We start from the raw sequence: 17,188 nt of genomic DNA, 5'->3' as shown, positions 1-17,188 counted from the left end.
GGCAGCTGATATTTTCCCTATCAACTGATGATGTCATTGGTTGTCAGGATGCTGGCGGCTAGGAGGTCATAATGATGTACAATGAAAACCTGCGGCTTTGTGTAACTATTAGGCAGGCTTGTTCCACCCGCTGGTTTGTATACTAGTTTTGGGCAATTTTTCGACATTTTGCCAAGGCACCCCTGAAGAAACCTCAAGGCACCTCAGCTGCCTGGGGCACCCTGGATAAGAAAGACTGAGCTATATAATGCCCATGATGGAGACACAAAGAGCATTAAAAATTTGATAGAGGGTTAATTTTTCCCCACTCCATCCAAAATTGAAAAAAGGTTTTGCCTAGAGATTCACTTTAATGGTACACTGTAATATTAAAGTGGTTTGAAAGGCTGAAGTTTTGTTTTTTTCCCCTTATAACATTCTAAGCAAAAACCTTCTGAGTGCAGCTCCCCCTGCCCATCTTATACTTACCCGGGCCCGATCCTGATTCAGTGATGTGCCCAAGAGCACTCTTCCTCCTCATTGGCTCAGAGACAGTCAATCACAGCCAGTGAGGAGGGAGCAGGACTGACTCTGTGGATGAGATTTACTAAAGTTGGAGAGTGCAAAATATGGTGCAGCTCTGCATAGAAACTAGTTTGTTTCCAGGTTTATTGCCAAAGTTTAATTGAACAAGCTGAAGTTAGAAGGTGATTGGCTACCAAGCACAGCTGTCCCAGATTCTGAGTGTTCCAGTTTTAGTAAATTTCTCCCTGTGTGTCTAAGGACTCTAAATATGCAATTATTGGAAACACTTTTCCTTTAAGATGACCTTTTTATCTCTTTCCTAATATTATTTCTGTACATGTGTATTTATTTAGGCACTACATAGTACAGTAACTTCAAAAACATACACGTTTACAGAAATCAGACAATTTAAAGTGAATTCTAATTGATAGTTTTGGGTTCCTACTCGTTGTGCATTGCTATTTATCTTATTATAAACTTATATTATATGAGCTGCTACATACCTTCCTCACTGTTCTGAAACAAGAGACCAGAGCATCAGTCTATAACATTTGTTGTCCCAGACAAAAGGTGTTGTTCACCTCTCAGCCTGTAGGCAGGTGCCTACTGTGTGTTTCTGTTTTATTATTTACACTGTAAGGGGGAACCCTGTGGACAATGATGTAAAGGGTAACTCTGTGGACTCTGATGTAAGGGAGAACTTTGTGGACTGTGATGTAAAGTGGAACTCTGTGGAGTCTGATGTAAGGGGGAACTCTGTGGACGGCGATGTAAAGGGGACCTCTGTGGATTGCACTCTTGTGTAAGGGGGGCTCTGGTGACCAGAAACCTCCTTATATTAGAGTTTCCCTTTACACCAGAGTCCACAGCATGCCCCCTTGCATCAGAGTCCTCATAGTTCTCCTTTACATCAGATTCTACAGTGTTCCCTTTTGCATCAGGGTCTGCAGAGTTCCTCCTTGCACTTTAATGGGGAACCCTGCAGACTCTGATGTCAGGGGGGAACTCTGTGCTGAGTAATATTAACCTGACCTTCATGTAAATGGAGAAATATGTTTTTTGCATTTTGTTATACCTTAAGCACATTGCTAATAGAACTAGCTATATGTTTGTAGCATAAATATTGATATTTACCCTAAAAATTATTATTTTGGCACATTTTTTTAACTGTCAGTAAAAAAGTTGCATCTGTTAGTAAATTTTATGTGTTGTGTCAGAAAAAAATTGGCTTTGTCAGTAAATTTCATTTCGGAAGGTTGGTAACCCTGATCCAAATCTGAGTTTGTTTTAAATGTAATTATCTAGGAGACGCTGGCAATATAATATAAATCATCATGCATTGCAAAATTAACAAATTCATTTAACAACAATTTTACTTTTACTTATAGATCTACTTTAAAAAATAATAGCAATAGCATTAGTTGTAAAATAATGACTCTGAAAACCATATATAATACACAGTCAACGTTTAAATGAGGTTTACAGAGAATACACAATTCCACAACTGAATGAAAAGAAAATACATAAGACATGAAAATCCTGAACATTGTTAACACTGGGTATATAAAGAAGATGAGGGAACACTAAACACTGGCTCACAGAGCTCAGAATTGCATTTTCAGGTCTCAGGCACTTAGTGACTCAGGCTTTAGGTTATGTCAGGAATATCCCAGAGTCCTCTATTAAGGCCACAGCAGTATACATCCTGATTGGATGGCTGATGTATGGCTGCTCTAGTAGAAGTTATTTCTGCTCTCCTCTTGGGTGACTGCTTGTACTGCCTGCTCTGGCATCAAGGATGGGTCAGTCAAAATGGATGTTGAGGTGCTAAGCTGACATAAAGAGCTCAACACCGCTGAAGTGAAACAAAAGGGAACAATTAATTATTTAAGGAAGATGTTCATGTCATTTTAAAATAAACATGTCATGAGAAAAACATAGGAATTACTATTGCTCTGAAAATGCTAGTTGCCTGCCTATTATATTGAACCTCTGGCTTTGACCCTGAACCAAGATGCAGACCACCAATGTTGTTCCACGTACATACTTCTTTCAGGTCGTTAGAAATTCACATTAGCCAATGAGTAAGCATAACAGCCTGAGGAGAAGGGCAGTAGCCTCCCTAGCGGTCTGACTATGTCAGTATTTCTGTGCTCAAAGCGGTACATTTTTTTGCATGGAAATATGTCTTTTTTTTTATTATAGGCCTGTAATTTTTAGGAATAACTCACTGAAATCTTTCCGAACAAGAGTCTAGTAAACATCCCGGATATGTTAAAATTTGAAACACAAAATGATAAATTATAATTTAATAAATAATCATAAAAAATAATAATATAATAATAATAAATTTAATTAAATAATATAACCAAACCAAAAACACTGAAATTTGAAATATAGCGCCAAGTTCGCACATCACTGAGCAAAGTCTTGCAGTGTCTGATGACGAATTTCCCCACGAATCATTATCACTCAAATCTGCAAGTAGTTCTTATTTACTATCGCTGTTTTCTAGCTGGTCTAAAACCGCTTTTTACCTAAAGGGACGCTTTTTGGACGCCATGGACATTTCTCAGTTTCCAGGCAGAAAGAACAGTAAACATGCAGGCAGGGCACAGGACAAAGCACTCGGGACAAAATGTATGTGAAATGGTTTGATACAGTAATGTTTTACTATGTGATTTTAGTGTATTTAGTGAATGTCACTTTTTCACATTTTTAAATTTCCCACCGTTCTGTCCCCGTACATCCTGACGTCGCAGGGAATGGAACCCAGTAGACAGATGTCGGCATCGGCCGGAGGACATTGCAGGAGGGACATCGCGGGAGCGAAGGACAAGGCAAGTGAAGAGATCCCGGAGCAACGCTGCGAGTGTAGCTTGGGGTTACCGCTTGTGGTGCTGAAACTTTACCCCGAGCTACACTTAGGAATAGCTCCAGGGAGGTTATGGCTCTATTCACACTTCACAATTTGGAATCGTGGACAGGTCAAGGAGCAATCACAGCACAACACACAGCACACAATTGGGTGCTATTATCCTTCAATGGAGCCCCAAACGCGATGTGATTGTCGCGCAACAGGATTGCGCACCAATCATGGGAAAAACTGTACTTTTAAAATCCGCATGAAGCTTTTTGTCTGAAAAGGAGCAGGAGCTTCATTTTGGGTGATAAATGCGCATAGGCTGCCCTCTACGACACACTTAATTGCATGAAAATTGAGCTGTCAAAATCACATAACGGGATCGCTCGTTTCCGCTAAGTGATAATGTGAACAGGGCCTAAAGCATAGCTACAAAGGAGCATAGCGCCTCTAAGTGTGTACTGTAGTAGTATTTAATAAGGAGATAAGTAATAACTCACAGCTTAGAAATTAAAAACAGGCTCATGTAGTGGAGAGGTAAAACGTCTTGTGCCAGATGTTTGGGTGACTTTACCAGAAGGAGATAGCCTAGGTCCACCAGCAGATGGTGCTGTGTATGTGTAGCATGGGTGGTGAAGCCTGGCAGAGTCTCCAAAATGTCCGAGGTTGGTCATGTTTGGCGTCTGAGGTCTTTAATGTGCGACACGTTTCTGAGTATGCACAGGACGAGTGTCGCCTGGCATGCTCTTTCATCAGGCAGGGAGGAGCTGGCAAGTGGGAGAGCCTTTTGTAGATAGAGGGCAGATGATAGACAGGGGCGGGGGTAAGGAAACTTGGCAGGGAACGGTCACAGAGCAGTAAGAAAGCTGTCCATGATCAGGAGGATAAACTGACACTGGCTATGGGATACAATGCATGTGATAACAGATTAAAAGACTTGGGCTTCACATGAAAACATAAAGCATAGCTAATCTGTTGCAAAGTTAGCAATAAAATAAGTTACAATGCAACATTTCCTGGACTTGTGTGTTAACTAATTTGATACCAAAATGGTTAATTTATTAGACCCCACGCACAGTGGGCATTGAGTCCCAATGCACAAGGCTCCGGCATTAAGTGTGGGCGGCCACAGGTTCACCTACCAGCTGCACTGCTGGCTGCCTGTCAAAGTCTATGACAGGTTGACAGCTGCTGCAGCTGGATGGAGATCAGCAGTGCATTGAGTGGTACTTGCATCTAAGGCAGTATGAGCACAGGGAAAAATGTCCAGAACACAGACTGCTTGCATTCTGGGCATTCATCCTTGGGTGCATATTGCCCTAAATGTTAATCCTGCTAGATGCACCCTCCAGCAGCGGCAAATGTCAGCTTCTCATAGAGATTGACAGGCTGCTGGCAGCAGGGCTGGATGGTGCACCTGTGCCCTTCTCATGCACCTAAACACCAGAGCTTCATGTGTTGGGACTAAACACCCAGTGTGCATGGGGCCCTAAAGAACTAGTTATTATATTATTATATATTAGTATGAATTATTTTCCTAATTGCAGGCTGCATCTATATTATAACAACTGAAGACTGAAAGAAATACAGTATGTAGTATGAGCTTATATAATACATTCATATATACTGTATTACATGAGTTGGGCCACACTAAACTGGTGAAAGCTGAATTCTGCTTGGCTGTCATAAGAAAATAGGTGCACCACTGATCTTTATCTATGCCATTTAATAAGTCCAATAATGTATTTTAAATGCATTTTATTATGTGATTAATAAACATAATTTTTACTTACCATAGTCATTTTATTTAAAAGGAATAATATAAACTGTTTCTGCATACATTCTTTTCAGTGTACATCTGTTATTTCCCATCAAGAAAATATCCTTGTACTATGACCTCTGATAAGTTATCTTTGATTTACTATATACTTACTAGGCCTCAGGGCAGGCAGGGAGCAGTGTTGGTCCAGCCATTCCAGAGCTGTCTCCCTGAGATCTGTCATACTCGCTGTGGACACCATACGATTAAATGAATCAAAAAGAGGTCGGATAAGAAGGCTGAACTGTGACCATGTTAAGGAAATCACACAGTATATATACAATTTTCAATCAAAAGGTGGTCATTTCATATGTTTCCTCATGTCACAGATGGCAAAAAACTGCAAAAGATGCTGAAAATGGTCAGAGATGAATGCTGAGGTTGTGCATAATTGTATGTGGAGATACCGGTTATGCTTCCTGAGCTATTTAATTTTTTATTTTAATAAAATCAAAATGTAAAAAATATAGTTTGCTTTAATAAAGAACCTCTGGTTATGACTTTTATTTTTTTATTTTTTATTTTATATGTATTAACTGCAATGTTAGATGTGCCTGAATGCAAATTCTATCCCCTCACTAAGTTTACGAATGTGACTTCAGCTGCAGGTAATTTTGATAACTGGTGCCATTGATGCCTTTAGCTGCCATTGTGCAGAGGAGCCTTGACGTGAACACTGCAACTTACACAAATATTTGCAAATGTGTGCAATGAAACCCTCTGTTTTAACGTGAATTGTTAGACATTGTGAGTTCGGATTGTTTACAGGCTAGATGGTAAGTGTGCTGGAAAATTTGTTTATTTGTGATATGTGTCACCATTCCACATGCACCTTACTGCAAAGGCTGGTTATAAATTGGAGTGGTAGCCAACTTTTTATACAGCTTGTTTGCTGATTTGGTGTGGGGTCACATTTTATGCCTTCGGCTGCCCTTGTGTTCTTGTGAATAAATCAAAGAGTGCGCTAAATATAAGTAAATACAAAAATTATTAGTTTAAAATAATGATGTCCGTGATAAAAAAATATTATATAAAAGTCCATCCACCATCACAAAGTAATTAAACAGTTCTGAAATCTTGTATAAATCAAACACCGTGCGAAAAAAAAAAAAAAAAATCCACCACCGAATGAAATGGGTACACTCACCAGAGCTCCATGCTGACCAGATTATAAATCAGCAAAGATAGCGTTTGCTCTGGGAGCGATGATCAGCAGAAGTAATCCAAACTGGGAGCAATATACTGCAAGCAGCCAATCAGCACAATATGGAATAGCCTTTAACAGCAGGTAGTCATCACGTCTCCATACCATAGATCATGTTTGGGGAATCAAAAAAGGAAATCATGGTGCAGTACGTTTAAAACCAAAATGTTTTATTAAAACGTCAGAAATGCACTCACAGAGTGTCTAGCCGACACCAGCAATGACAGCCTCAAGAAAGCAGGGACGAGCCTCGCTCACCGCGATATCACAGCCTACAGTCTACGAGGAGCGTCCTGACGTCACATCCAAAAGAAGCCCCGCCCTACTAGTTTCGTCATCCGACGTCCTCACGGGGCCCCGCACTCTTTGATTTATTCACATTTTTACTTTTTTTGGTTAGGAGTGCAGCTTTTGTTCTATTTAGTTTGTGGCGCTTTTTTTCTCTATTTCTTATATTGCCCTTGTGTTCTTGTTGGGTGTCCAATGTGTCCTTGTGCCTTTAAGGAGGGGTGGGCTCCCTGCAGGACTGGACTGCAGTATACAGAGGAGTCTGACGTGGGCACTGCAGCTTCCACATATATTTGCAAATGTGTGCAACAAAACCCTCTGTTTTAACGTGAATTGTTAGACAGGGTGAGTTTGGATTACTTACAGGCTAGATAGTAAGTGTGCTAAGAAATTTGTTTCTTTTTGATGAGCTTTGTTAACTGTGTGATGGAGCATCTCTTCACATTCAGACCAACCTGGTGCTCCAGTCACATTTATGAACTCCTAAAAGTGATAGTCCATTATACACGTCTAAGAAAACATCAGGATGCTTAAGGAAAACCTGTCCTGAGCGAACCATCAATATGCTGATTTGTTCTTTTGAAACTGCTGGTTGCCTGGCTGTTATGCTGACACTCTGGCTTTAAGGCTTCATTTAGAAGTGATGCCTGGGGACAGCAAAAATGCTTGGTTGAGCTACATTTTTGCCACCCACTAACCGCTCCCTCTTAAGCTGCAGTACATAGCAGATTGGGATATATACATGCGACAGTTGCGATACTTCGCACCCACTGCAAAGCTTACCTGACGTAGCAATTGGTGGATGGCAAGCCTGCCGAACACTACACACTCAAGCAAATGTGGAAGCTTAGTAAACACTCCACCTCTGTTGCATGGTGTTTGCCAGCAAAAATGAGGTTAAAACAGACACTAAGGAGGAGTCACATCACTTCCTCATTGCCTTTCAGTAGCCTCTAAAGCGTGATCCGAACCTGGATTTAGATGCATGTCTAAATCTACCCTATGTCACTCTGAGTCACCAACTTTACTCCAACCTCACTAATCAACATTTCTTCCAGGTCAGTAACTCAGAAACTATTAAAGTCAGTGGGCCAGCATAGCATTCAGAAAACTAGGGTTTTCAGAAGGATGTGAGTAGGAGATTCCTGTTCCTTGTAAGCCATTGATTACTGTGGAAAGTGTGGAGTGTTGGTGATACCAGAGAATTGCATAATGCAAAGGAAATAACAAAACTTGTTCCAAAAGCTCCCATCTTCAAAGCCCAACTCCAGGAAAGTTTAAAAATTCACCCTTGCAGTGAGGCCCCCTTTCACGTCCAAGGGTTAATTTCTCATTTAGTATAGGGGTAGAGGATTAAGAAGTTAACACTTACATTATTCTTTGTTTCAGCAGGCTCCCTCAAGTGCTGCAACTGGCCCACTGCAGCTTCTCTGTAAGCTGTGACCAGATCCACTCGCACTTCAGTCTCTTAAATGTACAATACTGTCCCTGTATTGTATGTGGTTACAAAGTGGTGCCACCCTCAGACTGGAGCTTAGGGTGGAAGAAAAATGTGCCGTAGCCGGTTATAAGGCAAGTGAAACAGACTTTTCTGTGCACCCCTAGACATAAAAAGCAAATTACCCTTGCAGTGTGAATATTGCAAGGGGTAGATCTTTAAAATTTATGGAATTGGCTTTAATAACTTAGTTTAGGCAATAAAGAGGATCAGTTAAAGTGTATGTAAAGGCAAATAGTTTGTTTTGGATAGAACAGAGAAAGAAGACCCTTTGTCAATGCATTATTGCTGTCTGTGTTCCTGCTGGGGATATTCCTCCCCCCCCACATTTATACTGTTGACCACGGTCACTGAGATGGAAGATGAAGCGAAATCCAAAGATTCTGAATTCATCAGAGCAAGAGGTGAGGGAATATCCTCCAATGTTCCAATGACAACTCTCTAAGATAAATTGAAGGGAGATTTGTCATTCGAAAAAGGTTGACTCTAAACCTAGTGATATATTGTTTGAGAAATGTGCATATTAGCTCTGGCATATATCCCCGTACACACGTCATTACCCACTAGAGTTTTCAATAAACTTTATTCAAGGTATTTTTTATGGCGTGAAATATTTGTTTGTGTTTTTATTGCAATAAAAACACAAATATTTCACGCCATATAAAATCTTTGAATTTCTCTCTCTCTAAGAGGAGAATTCCATTCACTTTGGAGAGATTTCCTCTCAGTTCCTGCTGCATCTTCAGAACAGATCGTGTAGGGAAATCTCCCCAGTGAGATACAGACAGCAAAAAGTGTGAACCCTTTCTTAGCATAGAGAAGTTTTGCCTTAATATGTTCTTTAATGTGTATCTAAGTTAAGACTGACTCTCTCTATTTGGCCCGGTGACCACTAACCCCGGGACTAAGAGTAAGAGATAATCCAAAATTATAAGTTGCCACTATAATGGGAATAGAGGGGAAAATCTTTCAATGGGGACACTTGTTTCAGGGAAAATTGTCAAATGAGACACAGTTGGCAAAGAAAATGAAAAAAAAAAAAGTTTGGGCTTTGGATTTACCTTAACCTTCAAACTTTTCAGAAAGGGGTCAGCAATGGCAACCTCCATTTTTTCATGAAAACTTTACCTCTGAACTTGATATTATGCAACACATTTGTAAAGTGATAACAGCTGATTTTATATTTAGTAACCAATTAGTAAGATCACCCTGACTGTGTTATCAGAGCTTGATGTAGCCGCTAGCTAAATCACAATAGTTTCATTTTCTAAATGGTGACGTATTGGAGTCCCTGCAAACAAAGATCAATGTGTTCACAGTCCCAGTACATCTCAAATCTTACTACATGCTCAGTCATGCACACTGGAGGTTGCACAGCACAGTTATATCACAAAATACTGCAGTCCCTTTTATGCCTGGTACACACTATGGGATAGATTTATTAAAATTGTTGCACTCAGAATCTGGTGCAGCTGTGCATGGTAGCCAATCAGCTTTTAACTTCAGCTTGTTCAATTAAGCTTTGACAATAAAACCTGGAAACAGATTGGTTTCTATGCAGAGTTGCACCAGATTTCGCAATCTTCAGGTTTAGTAAATAACGCCCTATACATTTTTCTTTCATTGAGCCCAGGGGGCTTGGGAGCACCTTGCTGTATTAACTATGCAATGTCAATACAACAATCTCCCTACCGAGCTATTGTGCTCAAATAGAACCAGAACACACTGATCAGCACTCGCAGCCATTGGCTGCAAGCGCTGCTCAGATGGTGATTGGTAGATTTTTTTTTCTAGTATGCCCATTTTACAGAAGCTGGATATTCGTCTGGATTCTGTCGGACAGGCTGCTGCACACACCGGCCGAATATTAGACAATTTCTGTTGAACTGAACAATATTCAGCCCATGTGTACTAGGCTTTAGAAGCACTGTGTGGAACTTCCTAATTTTGGCTGAACTAGATTTTATAAAACTCAGAGAAAGATAGGGTGAGTAGAATTTGACTTTAGCGCAGTTGCAGATTTTTATGGATATCATTAACAACACACTGACAATTCCCATTGTGGTATATTTGGTAGACACCAAACAGAAGCCCTAAATATGTATTAGCAGCTCCACTATACGTTCAAGGATACCAGCCAAAACTTCCAATTCTGCAGCGTCCTGCTCTGGACATAATCCTGAAACATTTGTCGCATATGCTGGAAATGCTGGTGTGTGACAGGAACTCCCGAGGCTGGTAGCTGCTGCTGGCACAGGCTGTTAAGTAAACACACAGAAAATTACTCTACTTTCCATAAGTGAAAAGAAGGGAAAAATTCCTGATTATAAGCCAACATCCCCAATATAACAATTGGAAAAAGGAGAGACCCTCTGACACTGAGACTTTAAGGGCTTAGAAGGTACTAGAAGTATTGAAAAAGTACAAATTTTATTTGTCAAAAAAGGTGATAACACAAAGACATACAAAACAATACATCATACAAAGCCATAATAAAGCATCACAATCAGAAAATGAAATTACATGATAAGGATACCCAGTATGATTGTGTTTGACTGGTCATAAAAAATACAAATTGGTATCATCATGCCCTTAAAGTTCCAGTGTCAGGGGGTTTCTCCTTTTTCCAATTACTTTTCATAAGTGTGATACAACACACTACAAGTTGTATGAAAAAGTTAAAATGTATCTGTTCAGCTGTGAATGTGTATGTAGCTCACTCAAAACATTGTGCTGATTCCATGTTTACCACTTGCCCTCCAGAAGATTTACCCCCCTTCCTGACCAGGCCATTTTTTGCAAAACGGTGCCGAGTTACTTTAGCTGACAATTGCGAAGTAATGCAATTCTGTACCCAAATGAAATTGATGATCCTTTTTTCCTCACAAATAAAGCTTTCTTTTGGTGGTATTTGATCACCTCTGCAGTTTTTACTTTTTGTGCTATAAACAAAAAAATTGACAATTTTTAAAAAAAACCCAATATTATGTATTTTCTGCTATAACACATATACAATAAAAAAAATTTAAAAATTAAATTTCTTCATAAATTTAAACCAAAATGTATTCTGCTACAAATTTTTGGTTAAAAAAATCCCAATAATTGTATACTGATTAGTTTGCCAAAAGTTATAATGTCTACAAACTATGCTACATATACTGGAATTTGAAAAAAAAAATTGTTATACTAGTAATGGTGGCATTGCGATATTGTGGTGGACATTTTTACACTGACACTTTTTGGGAACTAGTGACACTAATACAGTAATCAGTGCTAAAAATATGCACAGATCACTGTACTAATGATACTGGTTGGGAAGGGGTTAACATCTAGTGTGATCAAAGTGTTAAGTGTGTGCCTGGCTATGTGCTTGGTGTACACTAGGTGGTGCTTTTACTAGGGGAAGTGATGGATCGTGTTCTTAGCTCTGCAGAGACCCGATTCATGGCTGCCTCTTAACACCACAGAGCTACGGCTATGTAAACATAGCCTCAGCCCTGTTCTTCCTCCCTGACTGACAATCTGTAGGTGCTTGTAGATCATTTTGTGCTGTTACAGTTCACAACAGGAGATTTCCTCCGGCGGCGTGCACGCCCAGTGTGATTTTGCACAGGAATGCCACCCTGTAGCAGTTAAACTGCTATAGGGCGGAGGGAAAGTGGTTTTAAAGTGGATGCTTTACTGCACAGCATACATACATAGTTAAAAGTATTTTTTTTAATACATGCAGTGTAGGTACCTGAATGTGGCTTGGTATCAACCTCTTACAATCTACTGTACAGGCAGAGCTCAAAAAAAGGGAAGAAAAAACAACAAAAGGAGCCAGTCAGGTGTATGGCAAAACAAGAAGCATAGAAGGAGAGAGCAGAGTGACAGAGAGATGAGCTCCTCATTGTGTTTCTTATCTTTTCACTTTCCAGTCACAGGATAGGAAGGAAAGCTGTAAGTGAAAGTGAAAAAGCAGCAGAGAAAGATCAGGTCCCTTCACCTGATAGACAGGACTCAAATCTCAAAACTGGAGTAACAGAAATACAAATCCTTTTTTTCAGGGCCCTTTCCAGCTTGTACATGTCAGTACTCAATACAGGCACCTCCACTAAAGTTACCAGCAAGGACAGGTCCAGGGAGGGTGTCACAGCGCTCTGGGACAGTGGCGGTGTTTGCCCCTTTAGTGAAGTTGTGCCTCTTTCAGACCTTCTATCAGCATGGACCCGCAGTGACAGAAAGCTCAGCCAATCGCTGCTGTCACATGTAACCAAAGAGCCAGAGTAGAGGAACCCTTAAGCTGGTCATAGATCAATCAATATTCGGCCAGTTCAGCGTGGACCGGTTGAATTTAATCAATCTATAGCCACTTCCATTGGAAGGAGATGAAAAGTGATCAACTCTTCAATGGGACTAATGGAACATTTATGTTCGATTTGAACATACAGCCAATTGACTGTCATGCTAATCAGTGTATTCTGGCAGCGGAGAGGTCCTGGTATCAGGGTACAATAGCACAGCAGTGAGGATTCCTTCATCCACTTCAAATGTGTGGATCAGGGAATCTGTTCAGATTTTTTGATCAACCCACTGACTGATCAAAAAAAAAAGTATCATCTATGGCCAGCTTTTACACTACTCACTTCCTTTGTCTGGCTCTGATTAATGACATCATTCAATGCACAGCCCAGCAAAAGATACAAGCGTAAGTGTTCCTCTGCTCCTCCTCTTTTTTTAAATTTGCGAGCATGGCTTGATACACAAGCCATTTTGTAAAATAATGGTATTACATACAGTATGTCCTTTTCATTTTATTTGAGTGATTTTGTAAAAGATTCTTTTCTCCCTTAGTAAATGAAACCCAGTGTCTCAAGAGATCAGTAGCCAGGAGATGCTGATGTACAATCTCCTGCTGTGACAGAATACTTTCTGTTAAATTGTTGAGATTAAAAAAAAAAGAATTAAAACTCTGAAAAGGACACTGACGTGGTATTGTTATACATCTGTTGAGCAGTATCTACTTTTGTAATAAGTCAACATTATTTAAATCATTTTAACTCATATTATTAATGAGCCTTTACACTTACTTGATGCTATCGCTTAGCTCCTGTACTTGGTGACGTAGACGTTGGGTTTCTTCCTGTAGCTGGGCTCTCTCCTGCTGCAGTTTAGAAATGTATTCTGCTGTCTTCTGCAAGGTGGTTGCCTTACTAAGCTGTGAAGATCAGTTTACGTAATGAGTTTATGTCACCTCTATATCTGTCTGCTTCACATCTTGGACCAAACAGCTTTTTTTGGCATCTTGACCTAAACTCTTGATGAAACATCCCAAACCCACAGCACTGTTTTAGGCCTGCTTCTCTTACCTGTCCACAGATTAAAAGGGTACCAGCTCAAAGAAGCCCATCCTGGCTCACCCTCGTAGAGAATATATAAATAGAAGCCGCACTCCAATCTCCACTCTTCTAAATACGTTCATTAGAGCATCAAAAGTATAATTGCACTCATGGCCAATAATAGCCTATCCTTGTGATTTATGGTCAAATACATTAAGGAGGTAGTGATTTATTTTGGGTGTAGACACCAAGATTGCAGCTATACTGCTGATGCTTGAAAAAAGGAATTTGGATGAGTGAAGATCTGAGTGTGGTTCCTATTCATCTATTCTCTACAAACCTTTAAAGAGTTTCCTAATTAAAACATTTTTGTAAGCACTACAGAGAGAAACCCACTGCCTCGCTATAAGCAGTATACCAGCTTTCCGCTAAAGCACCCACGACTTTGAGCTGGTGGTAGAAACCCTTTCTGTCTTGACCAGCCCAAGACATTTTACCTTCCTGACTGATGTTAATGCCACTGAGAAAATGTACCTGCCTATGTACAGGTGGAGAAGTTGAATTATTTGACATATGGTATACCTTCATGAGCAGCACATGTATGTACCAAACATCAGTGTTGGTTGATAACCAGCCCAATTCTGTAGCATGGGTGGGAACAGGCTGAGAGGCTCCCCCAAAATTGAGATGAAGAGCATTCCATTGGAGCCAGAATTAATACAGATGGATTTTGATACAAAATGAATCATGTTTTTATGCTTATGTTGTGCCTCAAAAGCCCCCATTTTCAGGTATTTTTTGCTATATATTTTTTAATACAGAAGCTATTAGTGCTAATGTTTAATAGTAACTTGTTGTGCCATGTCAAAATGATTCCAGATTACCTGTAGTTGCTAAAGACTTAGTCCTCATTGATTACTTTGTATTATTGATAGTGAGATTCTACACAGGCACTTAAACATTTTTATGTATATTACCAGTTTATATAAAGCCAACAAGTGTTACAGAAAAAATCTGATACAAAATCTTAACTTAAGTTGAAATAAAATACAAATCATTGACACTGTTTTATCTCATATTAGGGCCCTTTACACTTGCTAATGAAAAAAATAATCCTTGTTTATTCCCCATGGCATGCATTGGGAGCACTGTGTAATACCTTGTTACTGTGCTGTCCATGCAGACTTGTCACCAGATTGTGCAAAGTGTCAAACCCGAGTTTAATGTTGCAGCGCCTCTTCTGTTCAGCAGAGATGTGTGTTATGCGTCTGCTCTCAACCTGTAGAGACACACAGATGTCATATACATTGAAGACTCAAGTGAACATCATGACATTTTTCATTAAAATGAATGATCTGCATTATATTACATTTATGTCATTATAGTATATTTCAAGAATCAGCAGCAGCGAGGGCAAAATCTGCGTAGTTACACTCAGGAAACTGGGACCAAACCATATACAGTGGGGATCGAAAGTTTGGGCACCCCAGCTAAAAATTTGTATTAATGTGCATAAAGAAGCCAAGGAAAGATGGAAAAATCTCCAAAATGCATCAAATTACAGATCAGACATTCTTATAATATGTCAACAAAAGTTAGATTTTATTTCCATCATTTACACTTTCAAAATAACAGAAAACAAAAAAATGGCGTCTGCAAAAGTTTGGGCACCTTGCAGAGTTAATATCTTGTACTGCCCCCTTTGGCAAGTATCACAGCTTGTAAACGCTTTTTGTAGCCAGCCAAGAGTCTTTCAATTCTTGTTTGAGGTATCTTTGCCCATTCTTCCTTACAAAAGTCTTCCAGTTCTTTGAGATTTCTGGGCTGTCTGTCACGCACTGCTCTTCTAAGGTCTATCCATAGATTTTCAATTATGTTGAGGTCAGGAGATTGTGAAGGCCATGGCAAAACCTTCAGTTTACGCCTCTTGATGTAATCCCCCATGGATTTCGAGGTGTGTTTAGGATCATTATCCATTTGTAGAAGCCATCCTCTCTTTAACTTCAGCTTTTTCACAGATGGCATCAAGTTACCATCCAAAATTTGCTGAAATTTTATTGAATCCATCTTTCCTTCTACTCGTGAGATGTTCCCTGTGCCACTGGCTGCAACACAACCCCAAAGCATGATTGATCCAACCCCATGCTTAACAGTTGGACAGAGGTTATTTTCATTAAATTCTGTGCCCCTTCTTCTCCAAACGTACCTTTGCTCATTCCAGCCAAAAAGTTCAATTTTAACCTCATCGGTCCACAGAACTTGTTTCCAAAATGCATCAGGCTTGTCTATATGTTCATTTGCAAAGTTCAAACGATGATTTTTGTGGTGAGGACGTAGAAGAGGTTTTCTTCTGATGACTCTTCCATGAAAACCATATTTGTACAAGTATCTCTTTATAGTGGAATAGTGTACCACAACTCCAGTGTCTGCCAGATCTTTCTGGAGGGATCGTGCAGTCAAACGTGGGTTTTGAATTGTTTTTCTCACAATCCTGCGAGCTGTTTTGTCTGATATTTTTCTTGGTCTTCCAGATCTTGCTTTAACTTTCACTGTTCCTGATGACTGCCATTTCTTAATTACATTCTGAACAGAGGATATTGACATCTGAAAACGCTTTGCTATCTTCTTATAGCCTTCTCCAGCTTTGTGAGCATCAACTATTTTCAGTTTCAGTTTTCTAGACAACTGCTTAGAAGAACCCATGGTTCTGATTGTTGGTGCAAGGTCAGATGAGTCTGGGAATTTAAAACCTTTGAGATTGAGATCACCTGGTCTTCCCAGACGATGATTGAGAACAATCCATGACACTGGCAGGTCTCAGCTTGGCAAAGGGGGCAGTGCATGCTATAAATTCTGCAGGGTGCCCAAACTTTTGCAGACGCCATTTTTTTGTTTTCTGTTATTTTGAAAGTGTAAATGATGGAAATAAAATCTAACTTTTGTTGACATATTATAAGAATGTCTAATCTGTAATTTGATGCCTTTTGGAGATTTTTCCATCTTTCCTTGGCTTCTTTATGCACATTAATACAAATTTTTAGCTGGGGTGCCCAAACTTTCGATCCCCACTGTATATATTTAACATAAGATTTATTTACAGTGAAACAAAAATCCATCCAAACACCAGCAAAAAGGAAACATAAAGATATAAGTGAACCAAAAACCCCAGTGACAAAATATCTAACTAAGCAACCTAAGAGTAACAGAAAGCCTAACTAGCAAACTAACTATATATAATATATACAAACGGGAACACAGAAGAGAAAGGTAAAACTGGTGGTGCAAGGAACATATAGGAAGCAGGGACCAAAACTTAGTACAGGAACAAAGGGGAGTAGGAACAAGGCAGCAGGATTCAGGCTAAAGCTATAAGGCAAGGAGCATGATCAAGAGCAGAAACAGGATAAACAGTATCTGGCAGCAAAGCAAAACACTGACACAAGAGGCACTAGTAGAGGAGGAACTAAATACCCTCCAAACAGCCAGCATCAGGTGGAGACCCAATTACTGGAAACTTCTGCCTGCTGGGAGTCACCCACTGGTGGACACCAGAACTACAATCTCCCACTCTGAAAAGCACAGTACCACCAGCAGGTGATCCAGGTCCTGACAGTATGGGGGAGAGTTACTAAACCTGGTGCTCACAGAATCTGGTGCAGCTGTGCATAATAACCAATCAGCATCTAACTTC

At 39.9% G+C, this 17,188-nt stretch overlaps 1 protein-coding gene across 1 annotated transcript in view; it reads right to left on the bottom strand.

Annotated features, from left to right (window-relative positions):
- Positions 1-1,953: 1,953 nt before the first annotated feature.
- MLXIPL (MLX interacting protein like) overlaps positions 1,954-17,188 on the bottom strand; it is a 146,699-nt gene continuing 131,464 nt past the window's right edge. Inside the window, exons 13-17 of the mRNA XM_089657360.1 lie at positions 14,657-14,776; positions 13,249-13,376; positions 10,311-10,434; positions 5,301-5,430; positions 1,954-2,359 (exon numbers count right to left, since the gene is read on the bottom strand). Coding sequence (XP_089513486.1) covers positions 2,238-2,359; positions 5,301-5,430; positions 10,311-10,434; positions 13,249-13,376; positions 14,657-14,776 — 624 coding nt within the window. The 3' untranslated portion in view covers positions 1,954-2,237. The remainder of the gene's footprint in view (positions 2,360-5,300; positions 5,431-10,310; positions 10,435-13,248; positions 13,377-14,656; positions 14,777-17,188) is intronic.

The sequence above is a fragment of the Staurois parvus genome, unplaced genomic scaffold (assembly GCF_062004578.1).
Source record: "Staurois parvus isolate SC_StPar_1 unplaced genomic scaffold, SC_StPar_1.0 ptg000029l, whole genome shotgun sequence".
Lineage (NCBI taxonomy): Eukaryota > Metazoa > Chordata > Amphibia > Anura > Ranidae > Staurois > Staurois parvus.
The sequence above is the reverse complement of the archived record's forward strand: the minus strand, read 5'-3'. Positions and strand labels throughout refer to the sequence as shown.